The sequence below is a fragment of the Lissotriton helveticus genome, chromosome 8 (genome assembly GCF_964261635.1).
Source record: "Lissotriton helveticus chromosome 8, aLisHel1.1, whole genome shotgun sequence".
Lineage (NCBI taxonomy): Eukaryota > Metazoa > Chordata > Amphibia > Caudata > Salamandridae > Lissotriton > Lissotriton helveticus.
Window position 1 is genome coordinate 159,824,434 of NC_136069.1, and position 17,250 is coordinate 159,841,683.

At 43.8% G+C, this 17,250-nt stretch overlaps 1 protein-coding gene across 6 annotated transcripts in view; it reads left to right on the plus strand.

Moving 5' to 3' along the window:
- The window catches only part of PRDM15 (PR/SET domain 15), a 371,830-nt gene that overhangs the window by 194,632 nt on the left and 159,948 nt on the right, over positions 1-17,250 (plus strand). For 4 of the 6 annotated variants that reach the window (XM_078656809.1, XM_078656805.1, XM_078656807.1 and 1 more), the window contains one exon: positions 2,362-2,529. The exons of the other annotated variants lie outside the window; for them this stretch is intronic. In XM_078656809.1, the coding sequence (XP_078512935.1) occupies positions 2,362-2,529 (168 nt within the window). The remainder of the gene's footprint in view (positions 1-2,361; positions 2,530-17,250) is intronic. 6 annotated transcript variants of the gene reach the window in all.

Consider the following 17,250-nt stretch of genomic DNA (forward strand, 5'->3'; position numbering starts at 1 on the left):
CACACACACATGTCCTAAGGACATGTGTGTCTATAACATGAAAGTTTAAAAAATGCATTTTTGAGCATTTTCATAACTTTTCGCAATTTACCAAGAGGTTCAACCTCGTGGTAATTTGCACCCCCTAATTGCTAATTCGCAATTTGAAAAACAATCATGCATTGCTTTTAAGGAATCGCAAATTTGCGATTCCTTAAAAGCAATCGCATTTTTGGAAATCACTAAAAATAGCGATTTTCACAAAAATGTATGATGCATCCCAAAAACTAATTTAGGAATCGCAAACGGCCGAATTTACCGATTCTCACCGTTTGCACTTCCTAAATAGGTTGATGCATGTGGGTTATTGTTCCAAGCTGTAACGAAATATGGATTGGTGTCCATTGGGTGTCTTGAGTGGTATGGAAGTTTAAAGTGCTGTAAAATCTTGACTTATTGTCTGTTTTGATATATGGGCTCCTAATATGAGGTATGCCAGTGGGAATGTGTTGGTGAGTGCTGCCCCATGAAAACACAAGACTAAGTCCTTACTGTTCTCAGAAACCTAATCTGTTAGTGGTACTGAGTGGTCACTATTTTTTAAAACTGATAAATGTTGAACTAGGGAGCACTGAAGCAAAGGGACATACATATGCTTATAAAATTGCAATATTGTTTTATTTCTTTCTCTTAATGTCTTCCCAATGATAAACTCGATATACAAAGCTTCTGGATACCCGTCCTAAACACCACCTTTTAATTTGTGCACAGACCAGTAGGATAACATTGGACATTAGACCAATGTCATAGACAATCTCATGTCCAGGGTGTAGATGCTGAAAAACTATTTTGGATTATATCTCTGGCTGAGGAGATGCTAATATATTTTTTATTTCTTTGTTTTTTTACATGCATCGTATGACTAAGTTCTTTTGTTAACCTGTAATTAAATTTCTTATAGCACTTTATGGATATTACTTTTTTAGTATTTTTAGAGATGTGTGGCATCTGACTTTCTATCCCTTCCAAGTAACCTTAAACTGTTCACCATGTCCACCTCCGGATAGCTGAGTGCCTAAAATTAGTTACTTGGTTGCCTAAATGGAGCATAGTGAGATTAGTGACCCCGAGACACCAGTGGTGAATGGTGTGGACCCGCACAAAATACTACCCATCAACCATTGACAACCTCTTCTTCCCAAGAAAATGTCTCGTATCTTTTGAGAGCTGTGTAGGATTATTTGCTGCCCCTAGCCTGGGGTTAAAGGAAAACTTTAGATTCTCAATGTGGAGCTACCAGTTATTTTTCTTGGCTATGGTGTGGATTTTTCCAAACCTCCAGGAAACTATGGTTGTGGAATACACCACTGCTGGACAAAACCCTGTCTCTCAATTAGTAACATCTGTCCATTGCCATATCAAGCCATGTTATTAAGCCTTAAAATGTATATCTGTGTTCTTGTCACTGAAGTAAACAGTGCCTTGTCAAACTTACTTTTTTCTGACCTTAAGCCCCCACCAAGGAGTGGAATCATAGTAAATTTTCTGCACACAGAGATTTCTACAGCTGGACGTCTGTGGATAAACACAGCTCCATGCTCCTCTAGTATGTATGCTGATCTGAAGCCGAGGCCTGCTAAGCAACTTCTTTCTTGTAAACTTTCATAGAGTCTCCTCTGTGACCGCTCTATCCTCCTGCCCACCCTTTCATTCTGAAGATATACAAGCTAAAGGATTTCGATAATTTCCCAAATTCTTTACAGTGAATCAGCCTCTTTTGGTGCCAAGAACCACAATTTGACTCTGTAGAGCAACCCTTCTTCCAGGGGAAACAATATTTTCCATTTCTCACTTTTTTTTAGCAAAATGTAGCAGTTCTTAAGGTTGTACTGTACTTCTCCTTACTATTGACATGAAAGTCATGTATGTGACATGTCACTCCACCACATAACAGGACCACAGTGTTTATGTTTTTACTATTAGGCACTGGATACAAATCACCTCCTGGTCCTCAATCTCCTTTTATTTACCACTCAGTACCTGTAGGGCACAGATATTTACATTGATTGGTGTAGATGATACGCCATGTTTGCACCTTCGAGCAGCAACAGAGAACATTGGTGTATTTGTCCATGTGTTCCCATTTTTACAGATGGCTCCGATTATTTTTTGGTAAACACAGCAGGTGTTTCGTTGACCTAGTTTGTATACATAGGATATTGCTATGCTTAGTGATATTCAAACAATCTAATAACCTCTATTTATTCTTTTTTCTGTGGTGTCTTTTGTGTGCAGCTTAGACACATGCTCCTGTCTTGTGTCCAGTAAAGAATTATAAAATATTCTTTAAACTGTTCCTTTCATTTCATCTTACACAAATAGATGACAAAACGTTCCAGTGCGAGATGTGCTACCGATTCTTCTCTACAAATAGTAACCTCTCAAAACATAAGAAAAAACATGGAGACAAGAAGTTTTCGTGTGAGATATGCAGCAAAATGTTCTACAGGAAAGATGTCATGCTGGACCACCAGCGCCGGCACCTACAAGGTTAGTTATAGACCTTACGTTGTTCCTCCAGCTCTCACACAGGTCAGTGAATTAAATTTTGCTGGCTGAGTGATTCAGTTAAATGAAAGATCAGAGATGTCCTTTTATAGAATGGAAGGTAAGTGAAGGGCGTTTAGCTGGGTACCAAGGCCTGTTACAATCATAGTAAGCAACGCAATGCCGTGCTTCATTTACCTCTGCTGCTGAGACATTGAAAGCATGTGGATGAAAACAAACTTCTTGAAATGCCTTTTTTTGGATTCCTGGGGCAGACAGAGATGGTTAGTGATTCTCAGAAGTAGGTGGCTGCTGGGCACTAGGTTTCCTATGTGGGTCCTGATGTTTACTGCTGATGCCAGTATTATTAAACTCCAATTGGATGACCAAATTGCTCCCTTTAGGCACTTGACTGTCTAGGGGTAGCGAAGTAAAGCAGTCAAGATGTACACTAGGGGTTAAAAACCCAGACACAGTAAATAATACTCAATGTCCAGTTAGTGCTATATCTTCAGAGAAAGCAATTACGTATTTTCTGGTAGGTAAAGAGCATTTGATTTTCAGGCATACATTTGTAAACAAAATATGCTAGCACCTGCTGGAGTTATTTACTACCCCAACATTTCATATCATTTACATCCTATGGGCTACGTTTTCTACAACAGTAACGCTATTGTCTGTTGTGGTTGCTCTTGTGTTTCGTTATTGGTATCCAGGGACCCCCGCCTAGGCAGTTCCGATGATTTGTACCACAAAACAATGTACAAAAATAAAGAAATACACATTCTTCAAATACACACATGTTGAAATATTGTAATTAATTCACAAATAAATATAATTAAAAAAAAATCAACATTTTAATTTTAAGGGGAAGGTTGGAGCTATTATAAATTAAATTGAGACCACCCATTGTCCGTACCACTTTCTATTTGACTGGCCCCCACAAAAAAATCTGAGGATACCAACTTCATTGTTAGCTTTCAATTTCAAATGTCTTCACATTTACCGAATGTGTTCACATTTTCAGTTTTACATGTTGTTTCTTTATTTATACAGGCCTTATTAATATGTTAATAATATTTAATTTTCTAATCGATCACGTGCTCCCTGAGTAGGCTTCACTGACCCTGAGGCATCACTGAACCACAAGTTAAGAACTGCTGGTCTAGGGTTTTAGATGCAATACTAGTTGACTCATTGTGCAGAAGCCCAGGTGCTGAGTTTCCCTTTAACAATAGTAAAAGAAAGAGAGTGCCCATCCAAAATAAAGTCAGTGGTGATTTAATTTATTTTAGGTGCTAAAAGTGTCAGTGTTCTCCAGTTTAGTGGCTAATGGGGATACAGTAACAAGTATCCCCTTTGGATGCTGAACATTGCAATGACCAGTTAAAGACCAAACTTGTTTTCGTGTTCTTCTATGAGAGCCGATGTAGCAGTGTGTCCACACCCACCATGGCATCACCAAGTAGTATCAAACTTTAGGGCTCTGTATGTTTAACTGCTGGTCACAGTCAAGCATCCACAGGACCTTGGTCATCTACAGAATTACATGTTGTCACCATATCTAAGTGAGATTTATGGTTTGGTGCCAACTTTGAACTTAAGTATAATTTCCTAAATGTAAGTACTATAAAGATAGTTCAAATCGTTCTGGAATGAGGATAGACATTTCTACCCAATGAGACCTGATAAACTCCAAGGGTGTGAAGGTTTGTACGGGCTCCGTACACGGAAATGGTTTGGGACGTTGCTGGCTCACCGGTGATGATGCAGCAAAGTGTCTCTGCAACTCCACAATCCAAGCATTGTTTATGTGTGGTCTTTGTCTTGGTTCTTGTCTATCTCATCTGTAGGGAGCTTATTGCTCCTAGGCAGTCTTTAGATACTGAACCATTCTCAACACCAATATTAAGTCATCTGGTTCTTGTGATGGCCTTCCAGTTGTCAGGATAAACTCCTCTCCTTGCAGCTTCATCCAGATCGTTGTTCCCTTCCAAAGATCACAGTAATGTTTGCTTTTCTTGTTTATACAACTGCGGAAAAAATATCAGAAACTCATTCGAAAAATTTAACAGGAGTTTAAAGAGATATACCCCCAGTGGAGTAGTGAAGCTCACACTGAAGCAGCTTAAGCTGGGGTGGGGATGCCCCTGGGCCTGATGGGCTGGTGAAGTGGATCGCATTAAAGAAATACCATGACAGAGGGTGGAATGAACTGACCTGCACTGCACAGGACTCTGAGACAGAGAAACGCTGGCTTGAAGTAAAGGAGGGAGAACAAAAAGAGGAGAGAAAGAAAGGGTGAAATGAAGAAAGCATGAAAGTTAAGACGGAAGGATAAAAAATGGACAAGAAGATTGAAAGGGTGGATGGATTGATAGCCACGTATATTGATGGATGGATGGATGGATGGATGAACATATGGAAGGGTTGATAGACATGTGAAGGGATGTACAGATGAATGGATGAATAGATAGATGGGTGAAAGGATGGCTAGATGAGTGGCAGACATGCAAAAAGGTGAAGAGAACTTTCATAAGGAGGGTTGGATTCTCTCACTTCTACTCCCCACTTGAACTGTACTAACGCTTATGTGATTAGAAGTACAGTGCTAGTGTGTGGAGGTGGGGGTGAGTTAGTTATTTTTTCTGGCTACTCCATTGGATACACGAGATCCTAAACCCATGTTACTTTTATTTCCGCTTCACTCAATACATTTCTGAAATATATTTCTGTGAGGTATCGTTTTAAGTTACCTCTATTTTACCTTCTCGGCATGGATCCCTTTTTTCCTGACAGATGCAGATGCTTGGTCTGGACCTTTTTGTATTGCCTCTCTCTCTCTCCATTAGCTTTTTCACTTCTGGTAATTTACCTCCGGGAGAAAATTGTTTTTTTTTCTCCATAAGAATGCATCTTTGGGAGGTTTGAAGGAAGGAAAAATATGTACAGCTATCACAAGGCTGGGGTTTCATGTCATTTAACTGGAATATATTCACTAGAATTGCAGCCCATTGTCTCCCTGGGCTGAGATCTTTACATCAAGAGCTTGATGCAACCCAAGCATGAGCTTGCAGTAACAGACTAGATGATGGTAAGTGACTTGTAGGTAATCCTTGGTAATGAGGCAGACTGCTCCCCTCTCATCCAAGTTATCAAGGGATTAAAACCCATGTAGCACCATAACCATGATTTGTGCCATGGAGGGCCACCTTACACCTGTTCAGAGGCCCTTGACACTGGAGGGGTCAGTTATCAGATCATGCTGTATGTGGGTTAACATACTTGATGGCTACACCCCATGACAACCACGTCTGCGGAATCCTATGTTACAAGTCAAGAGAATGCCAATAGAAGACCTTGTGAAAGATCTCGCCACTAATACAGATGTCTCAAAAAGTATCCTGCCCCACACATTAGAAAGGTCACCTGCTCGACCCCGCCACCTTTTTTTGTTTTGCCAGTGAACCTCACCTTAATGTTCTGGACCTGCTCATTGTAGAGTGGTCAGACCACTTCATCTTGTAGTGTACTCCATAGTCCAAACACTTGGATAGACCTTAGCTGGTCAAAACTCACCAGTGAAAATTGGAAACATACCCTCAGTGGAACAATACCAGACTTGGGTGTGGACACCTCAAATTGTGAATGACAAGGTTATTCAGTGTATAAGACTCTCACTGGACCAAGTCATCCATATAAAAACCCTCCTGCGGCGCCCCAAGTACAATCTGCCCCTTTTTATACCCCCTAACTCCTGACAATAAAAAGAAGCATTAGAAATGCATTAGGTCTTGCATTTTTGTGTGTTAGAGCTATTGGTGTTGTAAATGGCAATGTTTTTAACCCTTATGTGATCACTCCACTGCCAACAAAAACACATAATTAAACAAGCACTAGCCGCCAATGTCCACTAAAGCAGGAGTGGGAACGTTGCGGGCAGAAAAACAAAAGTGAATACGGGTGTCCGTGTACGCAGTCCGTCCTTGAACTCTGAACGCACTTGCACTGAAGTGGACGCTAACAAATCACCTGCTTATTGAAAGCGAAGTGCAAGGGCCCAACGTACGTACATAAGTATTGTAGAAGGAGTGCTTTTTGAAACTCTCCTCAAACAGTACCTAATAAATATCAGACCAACTGACCGAATTAAACTTGTGACGCTGAAAGAAGATGCACTTTGATTGCAAGTGCATCAACAGCCTTATATTTATGGCATGTGTAAAGTGCATTTACAGGTGGAGGTGCACATATTCCCCTTGTCCGCCAACACTAGTGGGTTTTACAGGTGGGATCGGGCAGGTATGTGATCATAGGAGATACAGAGACGTATGCACGGAATCAGAGCAGTTCCCATTAGAACAAGGCTCTTTTATGCAAAACAGAGCTGATGAAAAAGCCAAAATCATGTTGCAGGTAAGCACAAAATATCAGCCGTGCCACAGGAATTCCATACGTTCTGAGTTATCTGGAAGGTGGGAAACCACTTCTTTACAGGTCGATAAGGCTCTGCTTGGGAGCTGTAGTCTGTCCAGGGCCCCAATCCTGGAGTCCCCATTTGACCAATAATGAGTAATCCTCAGCAACTGACATTCTTTTCACAAACTCTGAAAGTGAGGAAAGCTTCAAAGCCTGTTGGTATTAGGCGCTATAAAAATAAGCTGCACACTTACGTTATGTTTAGAGGTTAAATCTCCAAATCGTGAGCGGGGCTCCTTTTTTGCCAAAGAAACACATTTTAACAGACAATTGACCACCTTGCCAGGGCATCACAAAACTGAAAATAATTAAACCAAGATACTACATAGGTAATGTACTATTAAAACACATTTCCAGGTCTCTTTTCATTCAGATGAGGAAGTAACAGAAGCTACAGAACCAAAGACAATTAGGAGACGTGCTAGGCAACTCCGGATCGGGTCTGTTTCACCCAGAGATGTTAGTTCCGAAAAGCAGCTGAAATCTCTGCGTGAAACGGCAGGGGGGAATTTGGAATTACCAATTTAACCTAGTCACTCTTCTGTTTTTAGTGCAAGATCAGGTGTTCACTTGTGACCACCATTAACTCTTCCCCGGTGTGCCCGTAACCCCATTATCTGCAATTCATGTCACTTGTGGAGGGGTTGAACAGAATTAGCTGTAGGATTACCAGGGCACTGACTATAACATGGTTCCATACATATGGTATCTGTATAGCACAAACCAGATGAAAGGCTTCGGGTGGCTGTACAGAGTCACCAGGTAAAGACACTGTTAGTGACTGGAGGGACAGCAGTGTTCTGAGAGTGGAGGTGGAGTGTTACTGCGCTGTGATAGTGTTTTACCATGCTTTGATATAGTGTTCTTTAAAAAGGCTCTAAGAGATATGCATCCTGTTTTCCATCAGGTATAAAAAGAACGACCTCTATAAAGAAAAACGGAAGTGAATTTGGTTGAAAGCAGCAGTAGCCCTTTAATAGACTAACCAAAGAAAGATGAAAAGAGGGCCCACTTCCTGTCCCTGCCCTCACTTTATAGTGTGTAAGCTGCTCACCCGGGAAGTGATTACCTCCCCTTCCCTCACACCCTTTAGTTCCTACCTTTGCTGCTGCTTCGGCGAGATTCCAGACTTTACACTCACGGATGCAGCTTGCTTGACCTATGTGTGCGGATGTGGACAGTGACCAGCATAAGCACATTACCCTTCTCCTAAAAGCGTCTGTTACTCTGCAAGAGGGCCTGGCAACGCTTTCCATCTAATGTACGTCCTCGAGTGATGTGCTCAAAATGGGAACACTGCACAAGCTTACACCAATGTGCACTACAACATGGTGCACAGTATTGACTCACTGTAGTGGTGCACAACCTGAAGCTTCAGACACCCGGACAGATTGACCTTATACATAGAGATGTAAAAGCAGACCGATGAGAGACAGCAACATGGAGAAGGAGGGGGAAAGAAACACAGGAGGGACTCGGCTGCGAAACGCACGCACACTCCTGGATTGCTTGAGCATTCGCAAGAGTTAGTTATCAGGACGTTAAACATAAAAGCGGGCGCCTCGCTGAAACATAAAGCGCAGCGCCCGTCTATACAAAAGTTATAGGCATGTCAGTTTATAAAGCGGGCGCCATGGTGATAAAAAAAAAATAAACATGAAAGAGGGCGCCGTGCTATAACATGAAGCATGGTGTTCGTGTATATAAAAAAGTTATGCACATGGTGGCTGCATTAGTAGGAAATACAAAAATATACCTTTAAAAGTGCAAGTGTGGCGTCCCTGAAGTGCCCAAAGAAAACAAGAAGCGCGAGCAAAAAAAAGGAGACTGAGAGGGCGGAGCGAGAGAGTGGCCGGGACGTGTGGGCGAGGAGAGAGGCTTGCTCGCGCATGCGCTTAGGAGAGCTGTCTGCTAGTTTTCAAGTACTGCACTCATGCTTGTGGCGCGCAGCTGCTCACTCCCGCAACGTGGATGCCGCCACAAGCGGAGCAGAGAGACGGCTAAAGGCCCTCCTATGCAGCGCATGCGAGACCTAAAAAGGAGTGCAAAAAAGCTGAAAGGAAGTGGAGGAAACATTATGCAGAAACAAACAAACTAGATTATTGAGAATCCCTGAGGAGGTACCACTTCAAAATCAAAAACAAACTCAAGAGGCTTATTACGAAACAAAGATCAACTGAGCTTCCAATTCCCCTTGCCAAATGTTCCAAATCATGAAATCTCTGATGGAACCACGTCCTATAGCCCTGCTCCTGAGTCAACAGAGACACACTGCAATGACCTTGTGAGATTCTATTTTAAATAAATTACTGATATTTATCTAGCAGTTCACGAGTCAGACCGAGACTTAAGCCCCATTTTAATCACTAATAATTAGGAATTGGAGGAAGGCAGCCTCGCAGATTTTCCTAGCTTGACTCCTAATTGCTTTGCAGTTCAATTTAGCAAAGTCAAATCGGGTTCCCTGCTTGACCCGGCCCCACTGCACATTCTCTCTAAAGCTTCCGAATTCACCTTCCTGGTTATGCTAGAAATTGCTAATCTGTTCCTCGCGGAGGGAACAGTAACCCCCTCATGGAAATATGCTATGGTCAAAGCCCTCTTAAAAAGAAAAACCTTTGTCCAAGAGACTATAGATCCATCTCTCTCCCTCTAGTCTGATTAAAGTACTTGAGATCTATGTAAATCAGCACCTTTTGGACTTTTATAAACTATGTCCTGCATCCCACCCAAATGGGGTTTCACCATAAACACAGCACAGAAACCGCACTCTTGTCACTAGTAGAGGAAGCAAAAATGCGAGGAGGTAGTGCAGCCATCATACTCCTCGACCTTAGCGCAGCATTTGAAATGGTGAACCATGACATCCTCATCAAAAGAACCAGCAGTGCAGGTGTTACCGGACCTGTATTGAAATTGCTCATTTCTTTCCTGAAGGACAGTACATTTCAAGTCTTTGATAGACCCTGCTCATCGGAAATTTTCCCTTTGAAGTGTGGAGTACTTAAAGGGTTTGTCACGGAGTCTAACCCTTTTTAATATATATATGTGTCCGGTGGCAGATATTGTATTGTTGTGCAGTATTTCCATTGCATGTTATGCTGAAGACATCCAACTAGTGTTCTCCCTCACTCCTGGACTTGACCCCAGATCCCCCTCATTGGGCCCTTGTCTGGAGAAAGTCGCAAGTTGGATGGCCAAGTCCTGCCTCAAACTGAATGGGGATAAAACGGAGCTCCTGGTACTAAGCAACAACATAAACCCCCAACTGGACCTAGGTTGGCCAGATTGCATGGGTACATCCCCTGCCCCCAAGATGGTATTAAAAGTCTGGGATTAGTGCTGGACAAATCAGTAGGTATGGAAGTCAAGGCAACCAAAATCTCTGCATGGTGTTATGGCACTCACAGAATGCTTCTAAAAAATTACACTTGTTCCCTTTCCTTTCTAGAAGCTGGGAATGAGTGATAGCTGGCATATCATGCACCAACAGAACATATACATATTACTCTTCTGCACATCTTAGTCTGACTGGATTACTTTTTCGTGCCAGCTGTTATGCATCACTCGCTACTGCATATTTCCATGATGTCTCTCGGCTCACTCTCTGATAGAGCTATTAATTAAATGGAATGGTAGTTTGGTCAGACTGAACTCTGAATACTTGGCAATTTTTTGATGGGAAGTTTGTTGAACATATTAGAGACACAATTGGCTACTTCCTTAACATCAACAGAAGCTCAATCTCATTTGAGGTGACTTGATGGGAAGCACTGAAGATGGTAATTAGTGGGGAAATTATATCATACCGGAGTAAACAAAAGAAAAGTAAGATGGCTGACTATCAATCTGTGGAAAACCCGACAACTGACCTTGAGGAGGAATCCGCTCGTTCCCTCAGTAAGACCCCTCTCAGAGGCTTAAAAGCACTAAGGAAATCCCTTAAAACTAAGATATGGGACAGCACAAAACCGACTTTGCAGGCAACAACCTATTGAGTTGATAGTGTTGGAAATAGATTGGGAAAGCTAATTTAATTGTTTTGATAACAGGGAGGCTGAGGTCAGGTTTGTTCCAAGTGTTCATGACCCGGAGTGATAAATGATTTCTGACCCCAGGGTTTCGCAAACACATTTGCTGCACAATACTCTAACCTATACAGCAAGTGAGAGATTCCATGCCATACATGAGATAAACCTATCCTATTGGATCTATCCCTGCCCACACTCCCACCCAAAGACAGGGAGGCCTTGGATCACTGGATAACAAAAGAGGTAATAGCAACTGTTATTGGAGAGATGCCAACGGGAAAGGTACCGGGCCCAAATGGAATCCATGTGGTAGTTTACAAAAGGTATGTGAAAGAAATGGGGCTTTTGTTGCAGTTGTCCCCCAACGTGTTGCCCCCTTTATAGCTGCTAGATTCTTATTTTCGACTCTGACAATGCACCGAGGCCTGCTAACCAGACCTTTGTGTCAGTGCTCCTTCCTTAAAACAAGGTAATGTCTGATTGTTCTACAGTTGGCCAAGGTCTTTAGCACCCCTAGTAAGTCGTACCCTAGGTAAACCAGGGCCCGGGTACTAAAGAGGATCCTAAGGGCTGCAGCATACATAGGCTTTCCTGTTTTCAGTTTCTATTTTTGGTAAATTCTGGTGGGGGGTTTTTAGTGTTTCCAAGTGATTTCAACACCTTAAAAGAAACAGTTATCAGTGGTTACACATTTTTACGCCACCAAAACAATTGAAAAAGTGTTTTTCCGGTGTTTATGGAACGTTTTGCTTTTAATATTGCTTGCTTTCTGCATATTTATAGTGTATATGATGTCCCAATAGATTTTTGCAAATTAAACTTATTAATGTACACCATACAATACTTCTTCAGTGAGTCTTTGGTCTCGTGCGCTTTCTCGTTCTTTCCCATTGTAACCTTCTGTGAAAAGGCCCTCTCAACATTGGTACTTGAGACGGGCAATGCCAAAACAGCCAGTACACAATTTGTTCAATCTGGCCACTGACATAGCTTTCCATGCCAATACTGGTGCACTTGAAGATTGCGATTCTCAGGGCAGGTTCTGCAACATTTGCGTTGAGCTGGACGCTTATGCCCTCAGAGTTATTGAAGCGGTCAACAATGAGGCAGCACTTTTGAAACTACGGAGGAAATTCCCCTTTACTGAAGGGATCTAGAACTTGTACAGAGTACCACAGTGAAGTTTCATTGACTTCAAATGCCATTGGTGGCGAAGGGACATTTATATGCATTATTGCAAGCCGTTTCTCATACATTGTAAAATAAACTTTCCTGAATTGCTCTTCAACATTGCTTTGCTTACCAAGTGGCAAGCACTCTAACATGGAACATGTTGCAGTGCCAAAGTCACTAAAGGTGTCGCCCAGCCTACTCTCAAGGAGATGTTTCACATCTAGACCAATTATGCTGAACACTTGGTAGACCAGGGCTTTTAGATTCTAGTTTTTTTTATTATGTCCACTACAGCAGTTATGTTTTCCTGTAAAAATCTAAGAATGCAGTAGAGTGTACTTTTTTCACATTACCATCAATATGCGACCAAAGATCCTCACATTTCTTGCCTTTGGCATCATCACTCAGCAAAACTTCTGTAATCGGTTGCCACATGGATAATATAGCATTTATAGCCCCTTGGACTGAGTACCATCAGCTAAGGGACCCAGCTGGAATGACTCTTTCTTTGATGCCACACAAAAAGCACAAATTGATAACTATTTGCGTTTTAGTTCCTGTGCATAAGAAAACAGTGCACCAGAATGGACTAAAAAGTCAATAGCATCCCTCATTAACTCTGGAGATTGTAAAGATGCTTTCAGCATACCATCTAACAAGTGGCAAGGATATCTTACAGGGAATCACTTCAGCTCAGTTATCAATTTTGACAGGTCATCACACAACTTTTCTCATATACATAGCTGAATCACGGCAAATACAAACAATATCACTCCAATCTTTGTTGAACTTGGAAAGAACCATTTTGCAGAGCATTCCAAGTGACACTGCGTTCCATGTTTTCCAAAAGTCTGGTGTCATGTTTTCACCACTATCCCAGATGCTTGGTGATAGCGCTCTTTTTACATATACTTATACTTGTCACTATACTGTGCATTAAAGCCTGAGGCCTTGGCAATTCACCTACTATCAATGCTGACCCACTGGGGTCTGATATATTTAGGGTGTTTACCCATTCTCTGTGGGTAAATGTGATGACACATATTAGGAAAGATTCTTATGAAACCAGCCATTTTACCTATCGGTGAAAGAATCAACGCAGCCAAAATATTAAATATGATTTTGATATTTCCTGATTCTTTACAGTTTATAAAATATTTTTTTTTAAACTAAAACGTGCTTTGAAACCCTGTATCTTTAGACCAAAGACCACAAAACATGAAAAAATGCAAAAGGAAAAAGAAACAATATTTTAGTTGCATCCCTGAACAACACTACTCAAGCAGAATAATGTTAGTCTAGGCTTTCTTACAGGATGGTAGCTTGTATAACAAAGTTACATTGTACTGCCCCCTTCAGGAAGAAAAAATGTGACTCATTCACTCTCTTTTTCATTTCTTTGAATGGCATTTAGTTTGTGGTTGTGCAGGTGTTTTTTCAGTGTTTATATGTTTTTCACTGGTGAGGGCTATTTCTCTTTCAGTGGTGTTTTATCAGTTGATATAGGTTTAAACCTAAAACCCCACAGCGTAAGCTTACCTTATGCCACCCTAAAGTACCCACACAAATTCCACACAGACTGCTGTTGCAGTCTGTGTGACATGGTGCAAACCATGCTTGAAAACATGACTTGACATACTCCTGTGTGCCATGCCACAGAAACTGCATGGGAAAAATGTAAGTCAACCCTACAGCAGGCATTGGAGCCCTAAAGCAGGATTCATTATATGTGTGGACATATCTGTAGGAGTAGATATTCCCCTGTTATGCCTTGCTGGATATTACAAGTGAGCAGGGAATCCATCTTAATGTGTACTGGGCACTGGTAGTTTTCCAGCTACATAATTGCTTCCCTGAAACCTATGGTGTTTGGTATCAAACACCTTGTATCAATAAACCCATACTGATTCCAGTGATTAATTTAATACAATTACCGAGAGGGTACCTTAAAGGTACCCACTGAAGACTACTAGTCCTCTAGTGTGCATGCGTACTGGTCCTGTCCAGCCTACCACCACAGACCAGTTTCTTCTCCCATAGGAGGAGAGAGCCACACTCTCAGAGGTCAGAAACAGTCCCTGCTCTAGCAGGAGGTGTTTACACCTTCTTCAAACAGGATGATTGGTAGATTAGCATGTCAAGGCATGAAACTTCAAAGTGGACCTGGAAGATGCCACCCCCTACTCTGAGACCCATTTGGCACCAGGATAGTCGGGAAAATTAGATATGCAGGAGGTGTTACACTGCCAGGCTGGACACCTCTATGGTGGGTAAATTGAAGTGAACACGAATATAGTAATCCCTTGTGTGTGGTGGAATTGGGAACTCTGGGACAGGGTTATGGCCACTCCCCAAAGGAAGTGGCTATTCAGTGGGTGTAGGGACCCCAGGTGTTAGTAGCCTATTGGCTACTACCCTTCACTACCCTGAGTTGAGTACTCAGGGTACCAGACACCAGGATCTCAGATTCCACAGACACAAAGCTGTGGACAAAGAAGAGTGCTGACACAAAAACAGTGGAACAACTACTGACGTGGTGCCAACTCTGCAACCTGTCTGCTACCACCGACCACAGTGAAAGAACCAGGCTTGTCCTGCCGCTGTGCAGACTCCAAGAGTCCTGGAGGGCTGCTAGTGCTTTGCAAATCACCTCCTTTGGAGTAGAGCAGCTACTCCCCTGCAGCAGCAGGCACCAAAGAAGCAAAGTCTTGTTCACCGCCCTGCCACTTACTGGGACTACCAATGCAGCAGTTGCCCAGGAAGAGGTTGTCGTGCTCCCACAGACCTGATCCTTCTTCCCTCCATGTGTGGGGAAGCCAGGAACGACTGGAGCCGCACTGGACCAATAACTGGTGTGCCAGACCCCTTGCGGCAAACAAGGCTGACCGACCTGTATGTCGAGGGACTTCAGGGACAGCCAGACCCACATCGCAAGTGGCCCAGCTGTACTGTTTGCCCCTTTTCAGCAGTACCAAGATAAGGAGTGTGTGTCTTTTGCTTCCTCGTCCTAAGTGCGCCGGATATACCCAGACGTGGGTCCCGGGCTCACTCTGCCACTGGATTCAAGCGGTCCTGGCTGATGAGGGGTGAAACCGTGAAACCGGTCCTAGGATGCTTGTTTCCAGTCCAGGGAGGACCTGGCTTGGCGGTACGGGCTGAACTGTTCCCATGAGGCACAGGGTCAAGCCTGATTTGCATATGGCCAGGTCTGAACTGGGGCGGCATGGTGAGCAAAAGAATGATGGATTTAACCCAGATCTCTTGACTGGGGCTGAATGTTTTGATTTGTTCTGCATTCCGTCCATCAATTGTGTGTCTTTTGCTTCAACGTACCTCTGCAGTTGCGCCCCACAGCCCGAGTCCAAGAAAGGTGACTGTGCCAACGGGGTCCTTAGACCCTCAAAGGCTGAGCCCACCCTTGGGTTTGCCTAGACTGAACTCCCAGTTGCCACCTTCTGGCTCTTTTTGCAGCCCCCCTCAAAGCATGAGTGTCTCCTGCAGCGTAACCTGACACTTAAAGCACCACTGCACCCGAGTCCCAAAGCCAGAGAAGTGGTGCAGTGTCCGTTAGTGCCTGGACCACGCCCAGAGCCAGGAACCCCTCCCACCATCCACCGGTTCTCCTCTGCGGAGCTGCGGTCCCTCGCCCCTAGGAATCGGGCTACACAACTGCTGTGTCACCTCGCCATGATCCACAGAATGACCCACAGAATGACCCTTCGCCTGTCACTACTGTCGCTTCACCTGTGATGTCAAGACCCCTGCGACTCCCACTCAGGCGACACCTGACCTGGGTGCAAAGCTCCACCGCATGCTGCTCAACATTCGGTCCCTCTGCAAGCATGCCTCAGAAATCTGAGACACAATAACCACCCTCTCCCCGAAAATCTGGCTCTCTCCTGCATCAATGCCCTACACGTGGCTACAAGATGCTAAACCGCATCCGTACCCGGAAGCACTGTGGAGGCATCGCCATCATCCACAAGGATCCCCTCCAATGCATCACCTCTGAAGACGAATTCACTCTGATCATGGAACACCTCAACTTTCAGGTCAGAATAGACACAAAAACAACCATCAGAGGAACCTTCACTTACAGACCCCCCCCAGCCCCAGCTTCTGCAACACCATCTCCGATTTCATTGCTCTCTAGCAATCAACTCCAAACACATCTTCCTGGGAAACCTGATCTGCCACCTCGATGACCCCCAACTATACCAACTCCGCCATTCTCCCTGAGGGCATGAGAAACATTGGCCTCTCACAGCTGGTCACCAGCCCCACGCATGTCGCAGGACTCACTTTGGACCCCATTTTCTCAGCCAGCGACAGAATCAAGTTCTCCCATGTATCGAGCTGACCTGGACAGACCACAGCATCATCCACTTCACCTTCTCATGCTCACCAGAACCCCCCACCAAATCCCCCACTCATCCTCGCCGAAGTTTGAGCAAAGTCAACTCTGGATCTCTGCCCTCATAGAAACCAGGCCAGACTCCACCAACACCCTTGTACTCGATGGCCATAACTTCTCCAACTGGATCTCTGCTGTGTTCGCCCCAGGAGGAAGTCTGCCAGCAGCAGATCTAGCAAGCACGCCAGGGGGGTTCACTTTCGAGTTATGACCTCTCAAACATGATTGCAAGAGATTGGAGAGATGGTGCTCCAGCAAGAACCCCTCCGACCTCCGCACCTTCAAGTCCGCCCTCAGCAATTACCACCACTGCCTCAGGGAGGCCGAGAAGAATGCCCTAACCAACCGCATGCTCCAGAGCACAAATCCTACCAAGGAACTCTTCAGCACCGTTAGAGTTCTCCTACCCTGCCTCCACCGAAAACACGATCCACCCGTCCCAGGCCCTTTGCAACGCTCTGGCGGACTACTTTCACAAAAAGATATCAGACATTTACAGCGATATCGACTCCTCCCCCTCGCCACCAACGCCGATCACCTCCTTACAACCACAGACAACCACCAACTCCCCAACTGGAACTGCAGAGAGCCCCCTCGAGGAGCCTCTTGGGCATTGCAGTGCCGGCC